This window comes from Buteo buteo, chromosome 10 (genome assembly GCF_964188355.1).
Source record: "Buteo buteo chromosome 10, bButBut1.hap1.1, whole genome shotgun sequence".
Lineage (NCBI taxonomy): Eukaryota > Metazoa > Chordata > Aves > Accipitriformes > Accipitridae > Buteo > Buteo buteo.
Genome location: NC_134180.1, coordinates 15,733,263 through 15,750,533, shown reverse-complemented (window position 1 = coordinate 15,750,533; position 17,271 = coordinate 15,733,263). Strand labels below are relative to the sequence as shown.

Sequence of the window (17,271 nt, the reverse complement as noted above, 5' to 3'; positions counted from 1 at the left end):
AGGTGGCTACATGCCACATGTACACAGATGGTTAATTCCCAAATAATTATCCAGTCAAAGTGCATATACTGCAAAAAAACCTGTGTTGATATATATTCTTAGAAGTATGGTGCAGTTTTAAATAATTATGCAACAGTCTTAAGAACGGCTAGAGGGATTGAGTACAGAGAAATATAACATCAAAGACCTCATTCTTTAACTTTTTGAAGGGTATTGTAAAGCAATCATACACTACAATTATAGGCCCACAGGTCTAATGTAAAAGTGTTCAGTCACTAACACTGTCATTAACCATAAGAATTTGATTACTGCAGAAGAAAAAAAGCACTTACCTGACCATTGGCACTATAGGTAGTGTCATTCTGGAAAAGAATAAATTATTTCCTTCTTTAAGAATTATTTAAATACAGTAAGCTTACAGAAACCTGATTCTTTCTGATACTGCACACAGACATAACAAAACTAATTTGTTGCTCAGATCCTCCACAGCATTGCCTAAATTAGTTTGAAATCTGACCATTCCAGTCTGAAAAACATTTTAATAGCAACTTTAGATTGGTAGAAATGTAACATGAAAAGCAGTGGAATATCTGCCACTGTATCTCTCTTCTTTCGTTCATTGTATGTATTTAAAGCTTGTCTATGGGATTTTCTTTTTTTGGAAGATTACTGTAAAATGTATCCTTAGATTTTGGGCAAAACCTTCTGTTACTGCAAAGCCACTAAAATATTTTTTTCCATATTTCATTTCATGAAGTTAAATGCATTTAAAAGCACAAAACTTATCTGTAAACACTTACATTACAATTTTCAGTAAGAAAACCTGCAGTTACTGAAACAGCTATTAGTGTGGAAACTCAACATTCTTTCTGGATCATTCTGCTCACAAGACTGCATCTAGCAGTGCAATATTTTCCCATCTACATGAAAAAATGTTGTGATGAAAATATATTAGAGAAAGCATACTCACATCATCACAGGCATTGGGATTATCGTCTGAGGAATATTGTGAATCCTAGAAGGACATCAGATACCAGTTATTTCCTGACAAAAATGGATCGTTAAAAATACACTTTGATGTTGTACTCTGCAAGACAGAATTGAGGCTCATGCAAAGAAAAAGCTGAGTTAAAGTAGGACCTTTATAAGGAAAATAAGGAGTGAAATACATGGCTGCAATAGTTGCTTACAGGGAATGTTCTGTCCTTCAGTAAAGAAAAAAAAACCCAAACCAATCCAAAACAAAAAGAGCACAGAAACTATTATGGTTTTTACATCTTTGAGAAAGATGATGCAGGGACTAAAAATATTAGTATGAAATAATATACAACTAGGAGAAAGAAAGAGCTAGTTACCTGACTATCATAATAGCTGTCTGAGGAGGACGATCCACCCTTTAAAACAAACAAACAAACTGAAATCAGAGAAAATCAGAATATAGAAAACCTGATTTTGAGCAGAGGCTAAAGCTTGTATGAAGTGACGTACAAGTAGGGAAATAGAGCATTACTTACTTGGCCACCACCATAGTTTTGTGAGAAGGATCCACCCAATAAAACAAACAAATATAAACCCTACTTCAGAAGAAACTGTGATTTTTTTTTTTTGGAGGCTGTAAAGCTGGAATAAACAATTGCATGGGATTCCTTTTAATAAATACAGCTTCCTAGATACCTAGATGACTTATCAGATATGATAAAAATTCTTACCAGGAAAAAATCAAGGTCTACCTACCTGGTAACCACCGTAATTTTGTGAGGATGATGATGCACTCTGCTAACAACAACAACAAAAAATAATTTAGAATTAATATTACAACATTGCAGATTGGATATTGATCGACCATCATGGACCCTGTCTGAAGGAAAACTTCAGTGGGAGGAAATAATAGTCTAGTACTTACTTGGCTACCACCATAGTTTTGTAAGGAGTATGATCCACCCTGTGAAAACAAAACAGCAACAGTTATAATACTGGAGAGCTGAATTTGATCAGAATCCACAGAGCTAGCTTCATTAGGTTGCCAAGTTCTTTCTATGTAAGTGGAATTTCAGGGCTGGTAAAAAGTAAGTTTGAAAAGAATAAGTTACAGGCTGGAGCTTGGGAGACTCTGCAGGAGTCTATACCCTCATGAGCAAGAAAACTATGCTCTGGATTAGAACTGCTTAAAAAGTTTTTACCAATGGATAATAAAGAGCTACCTACCTGACCACCCTGTGATCCATCCTCTAAATTAGACAAAAATTATGCATGCTTTAGACACTTACTGTTTGGCTATGGATTATTTTAATGAAAGCTACGATACTTGCTTAGGAGGAGTAAGGAGCAGAGGCAGATATGCAATATAGATATGTTTTCTAACGTAGTAAGCATAGATTGCCAATAGTGCAAAGGTAAATGCTAGATGAGACATATGTCAAGGAACCACAAACATTTATCTTTAAGTAATGCCTAGTACACAGATGTTTCATTCTGAACAGTCTCTAGAGAATGTATCTTTTCTTCTCTTGTAGAAAACCTAATTTATACAAATGGAAGGAAAAATTCCCCTGGTAGCATTATTACACAGAAAGCCATGAGCTGTGAGATACAGTGGCCTTGAGGAAAAGGTTTTAAATAAAACACTTAGTATGTTTCAACATGCCCTTTTCAGAAGAGGAATATAACTCCTTCAAGTGAAGTCAGAAAAGACATTTGTAGAAGTATTAGTGTCAAAAGTGCATAAGAACAGTGAAATCCTGAGCTACTGAAGTGATTGGGGTAATTGCCATTCACTAAAACAGGGCTGAGACTTCATCCAGAAGAGACAAATGAAAATTAAATGACAAGTATTATCTTTCAATTTTCTAGCAGTTTTTAGAACAAAATTTAAGTGTTTCCTTTAGTCTTAGAAAGAAATAACTCCTCTTTATAAAGAAAACTTGAAAAGCTATTATAAAATAATATAATTTATACCTATATCATATATTATTCTTTCAAGTAACAATAATATATTACATACAGTGTATTGTATATACTATACCACATTATAATAATGTATTATAGCAACACCTATGTTGTTTGTATATTTATAAATATAGTACATATTTATATCACTAAAATGGTATTTGTTAATACAATGAATCTATCCAATTTTTCTATTTCTTGTGAAAAATCAGTAAGAATCAAGATAAGTATCACAAATTAAAAACCAGATCATCTATTGCTGTTTTCTTAGTAATTTTTAACATTTATGGAGATTGTTTCTTTAAACATAGCAGACACCTTTTAGGATAGTGGTTTTTAGCGTTCCAACACTGAAACTTGTAACAAATACACAGGTTGCTATCTGTACTTCACTGCACAAACTGAATGAATTGTTAAGCTAATCTCTTTCTGGAACCTCAAACGGCAGTCCTAAAATATTTGCTGACTTTTGATGGGAAAAGTCTGCAGAGAGGCTGCTGAGCCCCAGCCCTGATTTAAGGAGTGCCAGTTGAGCAACTCTGCAGCAGATTAGTTATTTCCAGAATACAGCCTTAATATCCTATAGAGCTAGACATTTCACAGACATATTGCTAGGAAAAAGAGGGGAAAAATAGCCCAAGCCCCTGTGATGTTCCTGTGTATAGGAAAGCAGTGAGTTCTAATCTCGTCATGGGTAAGATTACATGGATTTGCAGTCTATCAATCTGAAGTTGGTACTAATTAAGTTAGTGGCAAAACTAATTTTGGATGCATCTTAAAATGAGAGGAGGAATGCCATTTACCTGGTGGCAGGGATTGCTATCATATGAAATACCCTGTTAAAAAACAAACAAACCAAAAGGTAAATGCCCAAATTTTAATTTTCTTGCAAAGTAATTAGCTTTCTTAAAATTTCTTATGTGAGAATTAATGTAACAAAACTCAACATAAAATATTACAGAGGATGAGTTGAATTTTATTTAACCCTTTAAGTCTGTGACTTTACCCTCTGTCACTCCCATACCCACATACTCACAAACACCAATACACATGCACACAGATGATCAAAGCAGTACTACTTGTGTGCCACATGGAAAGTGAGGTAGGCTGGCAACTGATGTCTCTCTGTATCATCATAGTTCCTCTTGACTGGTAAAGATGAACTGGATTTTTTTTTTGGACGGTCCTTTTAGGAATCAACAGTTACTGTTGTGTGACCATCTACCTCAGAATCTTGCTAGATTCATCCATCACAGATCTTAGGCAAGGCTGCTGCCCAATGCCTTTCATTTTCCTGTTTTGGGTATATTTTGGCTACAGCCAGCCTTCCTGTTGGGATAACAGGATGAGAAACAGTACACACAATGAGTTCTACCCTGGTTGTCACCCTCCCATTATTAGAGCACAGGTCTTCTGTTGATAAATCAGCCTGTGACACAGCTTTCGTGGAAATAACACATTCTTCAGTGTTTATCAGTTTCATTGCTGTTAACTGTGTCCTTGTAGTGCTTCTTATGATGTTTTTGCATGCATTTCCTTTCATACTTAACTCATACCAATCCTAATATTTCTGCTAAATACTTCTGCTAAAAAATTCTGTATTTATACTTCTCTTTCTTTCTTGTTGCTTTCCCCAATATATTTATTTGGACATAGGTTTACTATCATAGCCTCATGCATGATACTGTCACCTGGCATCTCACCATTGAAGACACAGTCTTTACATCATTGTAGGTATACACAAGTTGAAATGGAACCAGGATGAAAACTACTAATCTAATTCTTATTCCACAGGAACCACTCTCTGATCCTATCACTTTCTATAGGAATTAAATGGAGCAGCATATGAAAATCATTCCCAGGCAAAGGTTTTATCTGTTTACTGAGTAGACAGATGAATCACTACTTGACCGTCTTCTGTGTGTAACACTAGATGGGAGAAGCCACTTCATTTGGTTACAATGACCAACAATATCAGCCTTTTTTGATCTCTGTGCAAGATAATTCCATGTAACAATGAAAACAATAGATTCCAACCAACAAACATTATATAACTTACTGAAAAATATGTTACTACTACAAAGAAAGCTGGGTCTAGTTTTCAAATAGTTTGGAGAAAGAAGACTTACTTGTCCACAACCACTGCTGCCACCTGAAGAAGGATATCCACCCTGCTGGGAAAAAAAAGACCAGCTCAGTAATCCAAATATTCCTTTTCTCCATTTCAAATACAGAAATAAGTTTTAAAGGGCTTTAGCTGCCTGAGTGTTTAAATGTAAAAGACCAGCTACATCCTACTATGAATTTTATTCTGAAGTATTGTGTATGTTGAATATTATAGTGTATCAAAAAGCTGACACCTACATGCACTGCTTCCTATGTGAAAAGAGCTGCTTCAACGAGCCTATTGTTCCCAGACCCACATGAAAAAAACTGCAAAATACTTACTTCAACTGAGAAGTTACTATACTATTTCAAGAAACCACACAATTCTCAATACATATATGGGAACATCACACACAGGTTGTATACTGGCTGCTGACTGGCTGATGCTTACCTGGCCATAGGAAGTGCCACCTTGAAGCTGGTAGCCCTGTAAGAAAGGAATTATTGATTCATAATTATTGTATTTGTGAAGCAGATGCCTCTGTCATGTCTGTTTCTTTGTGGGGGAAAAAATCCTGGTGTAGGACAGAGAATGTAGAGGCTCTGCTGCTTAACTAGAATTATTTTGATATTTCTTATTCTGGATGAATATCTGATCACACTGTGTTTATCAAATTACAATCATAGAGTAGTTTTACATCTGTCTCAGATGAGACCCTAGTCTTATGAAGGTTTTCCAGTACATTGAAGGGACGCAACATTTTCTTACTATGTTTCTTTTGCCTGCTGTTCCTTAGATACTGGGCTTAGATGGCTAACGATAGGTGAATACTGATTTCCTATATTTGTATTTTGGTGGGCCTCAGTTGCACAATTCCATTCTTTTGAGGGAAAATAAAGGTGAAAAATAATTTTAAAAAATTAAGAAAGAGTCCTAGAAAAAAACACAGATTCATAAAATGGAAAAAAACCAATGCAACTAAGAGTAGCAGGTCAAATGGATTAGTCAAGGATGCAACTACCTTTTGAAAAAACCTTCATTAATATAAAGTTACTGTGGGTAACTATAAGCCGCTGATGCAATCTGCATTCAATATAATGTCAAAAAAGAGCAGGTGTTTCATGTACATGCAGACCTGTGCCACAGCTGTCTGGGAGAGTTATGAAGACAGGGATTACCAAACAGGATTTCAACTATCTTGCCTATTTCTGCTATCTGACACAAAGATCCTGCCAAAATTCATAGCTATCTTAGGGCTGCTTTAATTCACATAAAAACTGTAAAGGGAGGTAAGCATTTATCAACTACAGGCTCCAGGACCAACTCTTCCTGCAGCTGAGGACCTGAGCCAATGTTCAGTAGCTCCTCCTCACCGTTTGTCTGTACTGAGACCAAAGGAGACAGTGAAGAACTGACTATAAATTTGTCTTGTACCATGTAAATCAGATGGAACAGGAAGAAGACCAAATAGACTATTTCTACCATAAATTTTAAAGTTCCAACCACATGGAAAAGATCTCATAGCAATGGGAACCCATGTTTCCTGCAGATATCCATTAAAAACACAACTGTCAATATCACAACAAAAGTTTTGAAATGAATTCAGAGGTGTTTTGTTTTTTTTTAATAAAATATAAATGGGAAAAAAAAGATTTTTTGAAATCTGCTACCCTTTGCAGTGCCATGGCACTCCACCTTCTCAAATGCCGTATAGTGACTGATGCTTACCTGGCTATAGGAAGTGCCACCTTGAGGCTGGTATCCCTGTAAGAAAGGCAAGAACTCATTTGTAAATAAAGCTGTAGTCTTAGCACAGCTGCAACTGAAAAGCCCATTTCCACTAACAGTTCCTCTGTACTATGTTCTTTTTCCTTCACGGTAATTCAGTGGTATGAACCAAAATCAAGGACCACTCAGCAACACCAAGAAGGGGAAAAACCCAGCCAAACCTCAAAGTCCATTTACAAGGCAGGCTCCGACAGAAAAGCTCAATACATTTCAGCAAAAAAGTCTCACCTGGCTATAGGACTGACTGCTTGGGGAACCCTTAAAAAAAAAAAAAAAAAAAGAGAGAGATATAATTACCATCTTGACAAGGAGGCTTTTATAAAGAGCGTAACATTTATGGCAATAGAGCTGCACAAGGGTTTCCCAAAAAGGCTCCTCCTGAGGCAAAGGAGACAGAGCAGTACACTAGCATCTGTGCAGCAGATTGTCCTATTCTCAGCAGAAGCCATGAATCGAATCAAGACACAGACTACCAAAGGAAACATCACTCTCAAAAATCTGCCAGTTGTGCGGGGTCTCAGAGAGATCAGTGAAGCACTTCCTACAGAATATCCAATTTGCTTACCTGGCCATAGGAACTGCTGCTGCCCGAGTAACTTGGCCCAGCCTAAGACAAGGACACCATTTGGTTACTTCCCTTTTGTAAGGGATTCAGCCTGCATTAGGAAAAGCGAGGAACTACATCCTAAAGCTATACAGGGCAGTATCAAGAGCCCCGACTTCCTCCTGGTCCTCACAATGATGCCAAGTGCAATGATTTCACATGCTTGGATTCCAGATAAATAAGTAGCACGTGGATTAATTTAGAGTGCGAGAATACACACTTTCAGACAAAATGGCCTTTGAAGTTCAAATTCTGAGTGATTGCTAAGTGCTTTTGCAGTGCCATGGCACTCTACTTTCTCAAATGCTGTATTCTGACTGCTGACTGGCTGATGCTTACCTGGCCATAGGAAGTGCCACCTTGAAGCTGGTAGCCCTGTAAGAAAGGAATTATTGATTCATAATTATTGTATTTGTGAAGCAGATGCCTCTGTCATGTCTGTTTCTTTGTGGGGGAAAAAATCCTGGTGTAGGACAGAGAATGTAGAGGCTCTGCTGCTTAACTAGAATTATTTTGATATTTCTTATTCTGGATGAATATCTGATCACACTGTGTTTATCAAATTACAATCATAGAGTAGTTTTACATCTGTCTCAGATGAGACCCTAGTCTTATGAAGGTTTTCCAGTACATTGAAGGGACGCAACATTTTCTTACTATGTTTCTTTTGCCTGCTGTTCCTTAGATACTGGGCTTAGATGGCTAACGATAGGTGAATACTGATTTCCTATATTTGTATTTTGGTGGGCCTCAGTTGCACAATTCCATTCTTTTGAGGGAAAATAAAGGTGAAAAATAATTTTAAAAAATTAAGAAAGAGTCCTAGAAAAAAACACAGATTCATAAAATGGAAAAAAACCAATGCAACTAAGAGTAGCAGGTCAAATGGATTAGTCAAGGATGCAACTACCTTTTGAAAAAACCTTCATTAATATAAAGTTACTGTGGGTAACTATAAGCCGCTGATGCAATCTGCATTCAATATAATGTCAAAAAAGAGCAGGTGTTTCATGTACATGCAGACCTGTGCCACAGCTGTCTGGGAGAGTTATGAAGACAGGGATTACCAAACAGGATTTCAACTATCTTGCCTATTTCTGCTATCTGACACAAAGATCCTGCCAAAATTCATAGCTATCTTAGGGCTGCTTTAATTCACATAAAAACTGTAAAGGGAGGTAAGCATTTATCAGCTACAGGCTCCAGGACCAACTCTTCCTGCAACTGAGGACCTGAGCCAATGTTCAGTAGCTCCTCCTCACCGTTTGTCTGTACTGAGACCAAAGGAGACAGTGAAGAACTGACTATAAATTTGTCTTTTACCATGTAAATCAGATGGAACAGGAAGAGCACCAAATAGACTATTTCTACCATAAATTTTAAAGTTCCAACCACATGGAAAAGATCTCATAGCAATGGGAACCCATGTTTCCTGCAGATATCCATTAAAAACACAACTGTCAATATCACAACAAAAGTTTTGAAATGAATTCAGAGGTGTTCTTTTTTTTTTAAATAATAAAATATAAATGGGAAAAAAAAGTTTTTTTTGAAATCTGCTACCCTTTGCAGTGCCATGGCACTCCACCTTCTCAAATGCCGTATAGTGACTGATGCTTACCTGGCTATAGGAAGTGCCACCTTGAGGCTGGTATCCCTGTAAGAAAGGCAAGAACTCGTTTGTAAATAAAGCTGTAGTCTTAGCACAGCTGCAACTGAAAAGCCCATTTCCACTAACAGTTCCTCTGTACTATGTTCTTTTTCCTTCACGGTAATTCAGTGGTATGAACCAAAATCAAGGACCACTCAGCAACACCAAGAAGGGGAAAAACCCAGCCAAACCTCAAAGTCCATTTACAAGGCAGGCTCCGACAGAAAAGCTCAATACATTTCAGCAAAAAAGTCTCACCTGGCTATAGGACTGACTGCTTGGGGAACCCTTAAAAAAAAAAAAAAAAAAAAAAGAGAGATATAATTACCATCTTGACAAGGAGGCTTTTATAAAGAGCGTAACATTTATGGCAATAGAGCTGCACAAGGGTTTCCCAAAAAGGCTCCTCCTGAGGCAAAGGAGACAGAGCAGTACACTAGCATCTGTGCAGCAGATTGTCCTATTCTCAGCAGAAGCCATGAATCGAATCGAGACACAGGCCGCCAACATTGTGCATGTTGAGTATTTGTGATGTTGAGTATTGGCCTTGCTTTAACCACGATCCTTTGAAGTCATACCTCCCGTTTTGAAATATTTTCCTGGTTGCATGTAGAGGTACAGAGAATATTGGCAGATATTTGCTCCCCCCTGCCCCCAACCCCCCAAAGAGGAGTAAGTCTGAAGAGCCTTTATACTTAAGTTCAAACTATGAATATTCTTATGTGTAACTCTGCAACAATTTGTATTATCATTTTGTTAGTATTTGCTAAATTCACACACTTTTTTTTCACAGAAGTAGTTTCATCTGCGTGGCTTTAAGTAAGGCTGAAAGATGATGCACATCAGTTCCCAGTTACAATTCTCCATCATTCTTGAAATGGACAAGCAACTATCCTTCACAAGTTTTGGAAATTTGAGCTCTCATATACATGGGGTCTGAATCTACCAGTATGGGATTTATAGTGTGATACTGAGCCTAGAATCACTTTCCCTCAATGCCATGACTTTTATGTACCTTTTAAAGGACACATTGAGTGGAATACAGTCATTTCACTTCAACCAGTTACACATGGAAATACTTTTATGAGCATTCCAAACAAAAATAGTTGAACACCAATATCAGAAGGCAATTTTATGAACAAAAATCAGAGAAATATAAATATCTGCACACTCTGAAATAATTTTTAAAATGCAGGAAATCATTTATTTCCAAGTTGTGCTAGCTGTGTTTTAGTGAAACCTACAGGAATATTTCTAGTCTTTTTTAAGTTCACTTACCTGAACATAAGTAGTGCTGCTGCTGCTTTGCTGTCTTTGTCCATTCTACACAGAAACAAAAACCCAGTTATTTATTTTTAAGAGGAATGGCTTATGCATTAAGGCATTTCAAGAAGCAACTCTATCCTTCTAGACTAGACAGTTTGAAAGCCAGAAAGAGTTCCTTATGCCCTTTCTTACTTTATTTACACCATCTCATGTGCTACAATTTTCAATACTTCAGTATATAAAGAACCTTCATAAAGTGCTAAAAGTATTTATACATCTTGATGTCATTTTCTTAATGAAAATTCATTATATAATACATCATTGTGTCATACTGTTGTATTTCAAGTGAGTTTAAATAATTCTGCCCTTCAATGTGTCATGCAAATTGCCATTAAACTCATATCCACTTATATTCATATTGTGACTGATTTTTTCATGAATAAGCACAATAAACTTTTGATAAAGACTTTGTCAAAACAAAAATTGGAAAAGCCACAGTTACAATTTAAGCAAAGGGAAAAGTCACTGCAGAAAATATTTCAATTCCCATGAAGTACATGGATTATGAAAGCAATCAAATATTTTTCAGTTTTATTTATATATACACATTGAAAAATATTTAACCTGTGTAATCAAAACACTATACATTTAAATTAAGAAATAAAGTTTTGAGGAAATCTTATCCCTTTCTCTACCAGTATTCATCACTAGTTGTGGAAGAATCTAATACTATACATTTTGAAAGCAATGATTTTCAAAAGCCAAATTTCGGCTGGGGTAGCCTGCTACTGATCTTTCATTGAAAGTGAGAATTTGTTGTCACAGTCCAAAGGACTATCATATGAAGTAAGGAAAGCCTAAACTGTGAATACTGGTAGGTAGGTTAAAATTGCAAAGGACCCAGAAAAAAAAGTGCCTGAGACATATCCATAATACTTTACAAACATGCTCCTAATGAGATTGGATTGTAATCAACTTTCCAAGTGCCTGGTTATCAAGAAGCAATGTTATAAATACAACAGTAAACAAAAGTTCACCTAAGCACTAACTAGCAGGGTTTTAAAAAATGTAATGCTGAACTAGTTGTTTCCATTTAAAAAATAGACTGTTTAAATGAACATGGAATTGTGCAGGTTATGATTTATGCCTATTTGATTTAATATCAAACAACATTCAAGCTTAAGTTCTAGAATTCCATCTGCCTTCCTGAGCAGACTGAGATGGTTAAATTTGGAAAATTTTGAGAGCACTATGGAATTAGCATACAGAGGTTTTCATATTTTATGTCTGTAGAAAACAGCTGCAATTGTCTTTAATCAGCAACCAAGTAGGATATCCACTTTTCTGTAACCACAGAAAAGCCCTACTCCACCACTGTAGATTGTGGATATCTAAGATATCCGTAAGTTATCCATACTTATTTATTCCCAAAGAGATGAATCATTGTTTAGTTTACTGAGACAGAGCTTTGGTTAAAAATCAAGTATAATGGAGGAAGAACATCTACCTGTATTATGATCCTAGTAGCAGAACTTCCCAAACTCTGAAAAAAAACCCCACAACCAAAAAACAACAGTGAACATTTAATTTGACTTGTTTAAATGCAATGCAGTTAAACAGAATATACCAAGTTTTACTATTTTGCTTGGGAGACTAAAGGGAAAGGTCATATGTGTGATGTACTGACTATCAAATTGTTAACACTCAGCATTAAACTAGTTCATCTTCATCTCTGAAAGTCTGGGAAGACAGCCTGACTCTACTAAGTAATTTTCTACACTTGCATCTGCTTCTATTACAGCTTATGTGGAGAGCAGCAGAGCACAGGCTATGCCCTTTTTGCACTACCAGTCAGCTTGGCTTTTCCAAGTGCGGCGAGTGAAGCTAAGACATCATCATCCCTCCAACCTTTCTCACTGTCACCTGCATTGGACATGTATCGCTATACATAGAAGTTCAATTCCTGATTCAGTCATTTGTTTGCTGAATTTTGGGGTATGAGGGACGAATGTAAAATGGTAGCAGACACCATCCTGAGGCAACTGGTTTGATCCCATAACAACTATATTACTATTATAGAAATAATAAGAAAAAAGTATGCTTACCTGTGGGTAGGTGTGACGCTGCAAATGAAACAAAACAATCTCTAATTATTTTGCATGAAGTCTTGTCCAGAGTATTGCAGCAGAAAAAGTGTCCTATCTTTTGGGTGTGGTACACAACCAAATGTGAAAGAAAGATGTGGAAAGGATAGCATAGAACAAATGCATCTTAATCTTCATTTAAGTTAGAACAATATGTTTGATTAGAAACTACACATCAGAAAAACATATATATATAAAGTTACATCATACAAAATCACTTTAACCATCTTGAGGCTAAACTTACTTTTGACTGACTGTATGAGTTCCAAGTAAGCAGAGTGGAAATTTAGTAGTTTAAAAATGAGAATGGAATTGAATTTAGAAAAGAAAATTGCAATAGAAACAGAAAATCAAAACTATTCAGGAACACAGAGACAGTAGGCATTGAGACCTGGAATCTGCAGCTAATCCAATATCTCTGCAAGTACTAACAGTAATCTTAGAACCACAAGATTTGTAGCTATCTAACTACTGGCTTCTTCCTGGAAGATAATTATGCACCTAGGGTAAACCCTGTGTGCCAAAGAGTTGTCTCCATACGCCAGGAATCTTTCTGACAAATTAAGCATGTAGATATTTGAAAGCTTTTTTTGAATCAAAATTCTGAGCATTGTAGAGGAAAACTGCTTACCACAGGTGGAAAAGGGTTGCTGTTGGCAATGACCACTACCTATAGAGAAATCAGAGAAAGCTGATTACTCACCATAAAGTTTATTTAAATAGTTAAATATCTTAGGAAAATTAAGAATACTGAATTCTCTAAATTTACAAACTCTGATAATAATTCTATGGATGATCACTTTTATAAAATACTATTTTTATAAAAAAAATTAATGCATATTACCAAGCAAAAAAAGAATATATATGTATACATGGTTTATACAAGAGTATAAGGAGATAAAAGACTCACTCCCAGTCACACAATGACTCACCTGTAGAGGCAGAATTAGGATTTCACGTGTTGTACCATATTCACTGATCTATACTGTGTATCCTTTTTGATCTTCAACTTTCCACCCCAAACTGAAGGATCAATTTCTTTTCTTTTTATTCAGTATTATGCCAAAAAAAGGCTTAATATTGAGTTCATTAAAAAAATTTAAGCCAAATGCAATAGTAGTATCTTCTGTTTAGGTTTAATATTTTGTGTTTAGAAGCATTCCCTGCCACACTACCCCCCGCTTTTTTTTTTTAAACTGAAAAGAGTTTGTATTATCCAGTGGCGTAAAAATGAAGAGGAAAGTTTGTGCTATCAGAAGTAAAGAATCTGAGTATAAAACAGGGAGAAGTATTACATTTTGAAAACTAAGATATTAAAAAAACCCCTAAACTATCAGTGTGTTTTGAATTCTTAAAACAATGGGAAATTAAAATGAAAAAAAAATAAAATCTGTGAGGACATGAATAGGTGCATTGTATGTTTACTGAACACACTATAGTATTAGCCCTGAGCTTCCTGGGGACTGAACTGAGAGGAATAGTCCGTGTAAATATGAGTAACATTCAACAGTAATATGAATTCTATTGATTTCACTTGCTTTGAGTCACACTCATTCTGCAGCCCCATCTAAATTATAATTACATAATCTATATCCTTAAAAGTCCTAATTACATTACAATCACTATCCTAACTTCTTTAAAAAAACCCCCCATAAACGTGTATGAAATTTTATTTTATATACAGTGAAGTCAACTATCAACAAAAGCCACCACAGCACAGCTAGTTAGTATAAGGCATCTAAGAACCAAACTGATTCAAATTATATGAATCAATCTGGGTTGAAAGCCTGAAAAGTCTTAACTGGTAAAAGGAACTGTAGTACCACTGAAATAAAAGAAGTCATGCCAAGTTACAACTGTAAGAATTTTTTCCCATTGAGTTGAAAAGGAGTGCTTACCTTCTTACTGGAATCTGAACTGCTTGAAGGGACAGACTGTAAAGAATACAGAATCCATTTTTCGCTTAGGTAAATGTATGACAAATTTAACTACAGCACTATTTTCCACAAGAATGTTATAGCTAACATCATTTCCCTAAATTACAAAACAAAATAAGATTCTGAAGAAAAATATCAAAGTATTGGCAATTAATAAATGAACAAGTGAAATAAATGAACTAACTGGTTTCATTTTTTTCTACAAATCCCAATTATTTTGCTAGTTTTACACAGTGCTGTATAAAAGCTGCAAATGTTTCATCTAACATCAAATTGGAAGTTTGTTTATAATAAAAATAATCTATTGGTAGAAAAAAAATAATTAATCTCTTCTACCTTCATCAAAAAAGAAACCAACCCAAACTCCAGAACCTATCCCCCCAAAACTAAAAAACCTACCATTGAAATATAAACTGGAATAAATGGGATATGCCATAAGAATAAAAATGTTTTAAATGAAGCATAAAATAATGTGCAGCGAAGTTTTCCATTTCATCAAGCCATATGTACAATTGCATAGGCAAAAGCCGGAAAAAATATTTTTAATTCTTAGTAACTATCAAAGAAAGCACTGATTTTTGGAAAATTATAATAAAAGTAACTGGTGTTCACTTACAGAATAAATATAATTGAGTTTCTGTGCAAAACAGAAATAACTAACTTCTAACAAAGTTGATAGTACAACATACACTAAACATGTAACTAATCTGTTGAACTTATTTCCAGATATGATTATTACTTAAGCATTTGAAGACAGTCCCCCTTTATCCCCTTCCATGAATTTTATTATTGTTTGGTAAAAGTTGGGCATAACTGCTTAGTTTCTGAATACCTTAGGAAACTGAAAACATGTTGGAAAGCCCATAGTTACCTGGCCATAGGCAAGACCCCTGCTGGATGAGGATGCACCCTGAAATAAAAATATAAATGAGGTATTTGCTTATATAATAATTTGTTAATTATATCTAGAAGTCATTGCTTTTTTCCTTAGAGGATGTACACTTCAAAACAAACTGATTTCATCTATACTTAAATAAATCTAGGGCAATAGTGAAGTATACCAAACTTGCTTAAAGATAACTGAAGTAAAATTTTTCCAACATTCTACTATAGTTGTAAGATTAATGTTGCTCTATCACAAATCAGTTTACACTTGCATATTAAACAAAGATAAAATATATTTAATATTTAGGAATTAATCTAACTAATGCTGTATTTAAAGTTAAGCATATGATTAAGCAGTTTCTTGGCCAGGTTTTCAGTTCCTAACAGGCATTGGAGAGTGTGTTGTCTTTCTGATAGATTTTTTTACTTACTTTCATGATTTTAAAAATGGAAAATAAGTTCATTTTTAAAATATATCTGTTTTCAGGTGAAAATGAAATAAATGAGATCTATGATAGGAATTTCTCTACTAATTAAAGAATTGTTGGATTAATACACAAAGATTGTAAAAAAACCACAAATATCGCACAATATGCAATATCCAAAGACAATTACTCTAACAGATAAAAAGCATTACACAGTAAGAATTCTGACATTTCAGTAGGCTAACAAATTAAGCGTTTATAGTAAGTGATGTGTAGCCCCTATAATATAAATGATTACACTTTGAGGAAGTGACAATGTAACACCTTTTAATTTTGGTTTTTAATCTCAGAATAATACAACAGACTACCAACTTTTTCCTTAATATACTTAGGAAGAATAATATAGCCCTGCAGAAGAGAATGAAATGCAATTTGCAATAAGGAGATGAGTCAAGAAGCATAGTAGTAGACAACCAGTAAATACATATATAACCAGCTTACATCGTTACAGGCGTATTGACTATATGCACCAGCAGCACCTCCCTAAGAAAAAAATGAAACCAGTTATTTCTCTACTATAATTGCTTAAGAAGAAAAGGCACACTTCAGATACCCTCAATTCTGACCAATCCTTATGTAGAATATGTAAAGAATAGGTGATAAGGAGAGTATTGTACTCTCCACTATTAATGTGTGAACACCCACATGTGATCATAAGAGCCAGGCACGTTAGCCCTTTGTATATTAGTGATTAACTAGTGGTACCTGGGAAACATTTTAAAACAGACACCGTCAAGACATTATTTTAACAGAAATAAAGATTTAATATAATGCTTGTAATTCAAACATATTGTGTATGTAATACGTACATACACATATATGTAAAAATTAGGAAGTGGAAACTGGAAAGAAACAAAAATTAACACCTTCCTGATTTACAGTCAATCAAATATAAAATATAAAGGTACAGCATAAATAGTAATAGTTCCTTTTTAAAAGTAAATCTCACTTGTTATTATTAATATAATCAATAGTGTCGCCCAAAACTGTAATTTTGTTGCTCTTTGCAAAAACCCAATACACATTGTGATGGATTTTACATTTTAGAAATATTGATGATAGGAATTTTTTACATTTTTGGAAACATTGTCCTTGTTGCTGCTGATTCATTCCCATTTTTCTACTTTGAAGTAGCAACTGATAGTGCTTAGCAATAGAACTACACGACTAGCTTAATTTTGTTTACTTCCTATATTATGAAAAACAAGAAAAAAAACCCTGTCATTGACATAGAAAAAGTAAACTTGACTGTTTCATTCACCTTTCAAGTTTTTTCCCATTTTTTTTATATTGAGTAAATGTTTGAACATAGTAACTTTGCATTAAAAAATAAAAATCTTATCTTGTAAATGCTGAAAGGAAACCAAAATAATTATATATATCTGACATAAATCTGCAAATATTTTAGTCCATACAGTTACTCACTATCTTGATAAAAATGCTTCAGTTAAGTTTTTG

The 17,271-nt window shown here is 34.9% G+C and overlaps 1 protein-coding gene across 25 annotated transcripts in view; it reads right to left on the bottom strand.

The window, feature by feature from the left end:
- The window catches only part of LOC142035960 (uncharacterized), a 58,126-nt gene that overhangs the window by 29,663 nt on the left and 11,192 nt on the right, over nucleotides 1–17,271 (bottom strand). For 19 of the 25 annotated variants that reach the window (XM_075038721.1, XM_075038725.1, XM_075038726.1 and 16 more), the window contains exons 10-30: nucleotides 16,255–16,296; nucleotides 15,315–15,353; nucleotides 14,405–14,440; nucleotides 13,138–13,176; nucleotides 12,468–12,485; nucleotides 11,870–11,905; nucleotides 10,375–10,419; nucleotides 9,355–9,384; nucleotides 9,067–9,102; nucleotides 7,785–7,820; nucleotides 7,407–7,448; nucleotides 7,070–7,099; nucleotides 6,782–6,817; nucleotides 5,504–5,539; nucleotides 5,076–5,120; nucleotides 3,750–3,782; nucleotides 1,904–1,942; nucleotides 1,735–1,776; nucleotides 1,356–1,394; nucleotides 971–1,015; nucleotides 333–362 (exon numbers count right to left, since the gene is read on the bottom strand). In XM_075038721.1, the coding sequence (XP_074894822.1) occupies nucleotides 333–362; nucleotides 971–1,015; nucleotides 1,356–1,394; nucleotides 1,735–1,776; nucleotides 1,904–1,942; nucleotides 3,750–3,782; nucleotides 5,076–5,120; nucleotides 5,504–5,539; nucleotides 6,782–6,817; nucleotides 7,070–7,099; nucleotides 7,407–7,448; nucleotides 7,785–7,820; nucleotides 9,067–9,102; nucleotides 9,355–9,384; nucleotides 10,375–10,419; nucleotides 11,870–11,905; nucleotides 12,468–12,485; nucleotides 13,138–13,176; nucleotides 14,405–14,440; nucleotides 15,315–15,353; nucleotides 16,255–16,296 (774 nt within the window). The remainder of the gene's footprint in view (nucleotides 1–332; nucleotides 363–970; nucleotides 1,016–1,355; nucleotides 1,395–1,734; nucleotides 1,777–1,903; nucleotides 1,943–3,749; nucleotides 3,783–5,075; nucleotides 5,121–5,503; nucleotides 5,540–6,781; nucleotides 6,818–7,069; nucleotides 7,100–7,406; nucleotides 7,449–7,784; nucleotides 7,821–9,066; nucleotides 9,103–9,354; nucleotides 9,385–10,374; nucleotides 10,420–11,869; nucleotides 11,906–12,467; nucleotides 12,486–13,137; nucleotides 13,177–14,404; nucleotides 14,441–15,314; nucleotides 15,354–16,254; nucleotides 16,297–17,271) is intronic. The other 6 variants (XM_075038723.1, XM_075038722.1, XM_075038724.1 and 3 more) reach the window with 6 other exon arrangements.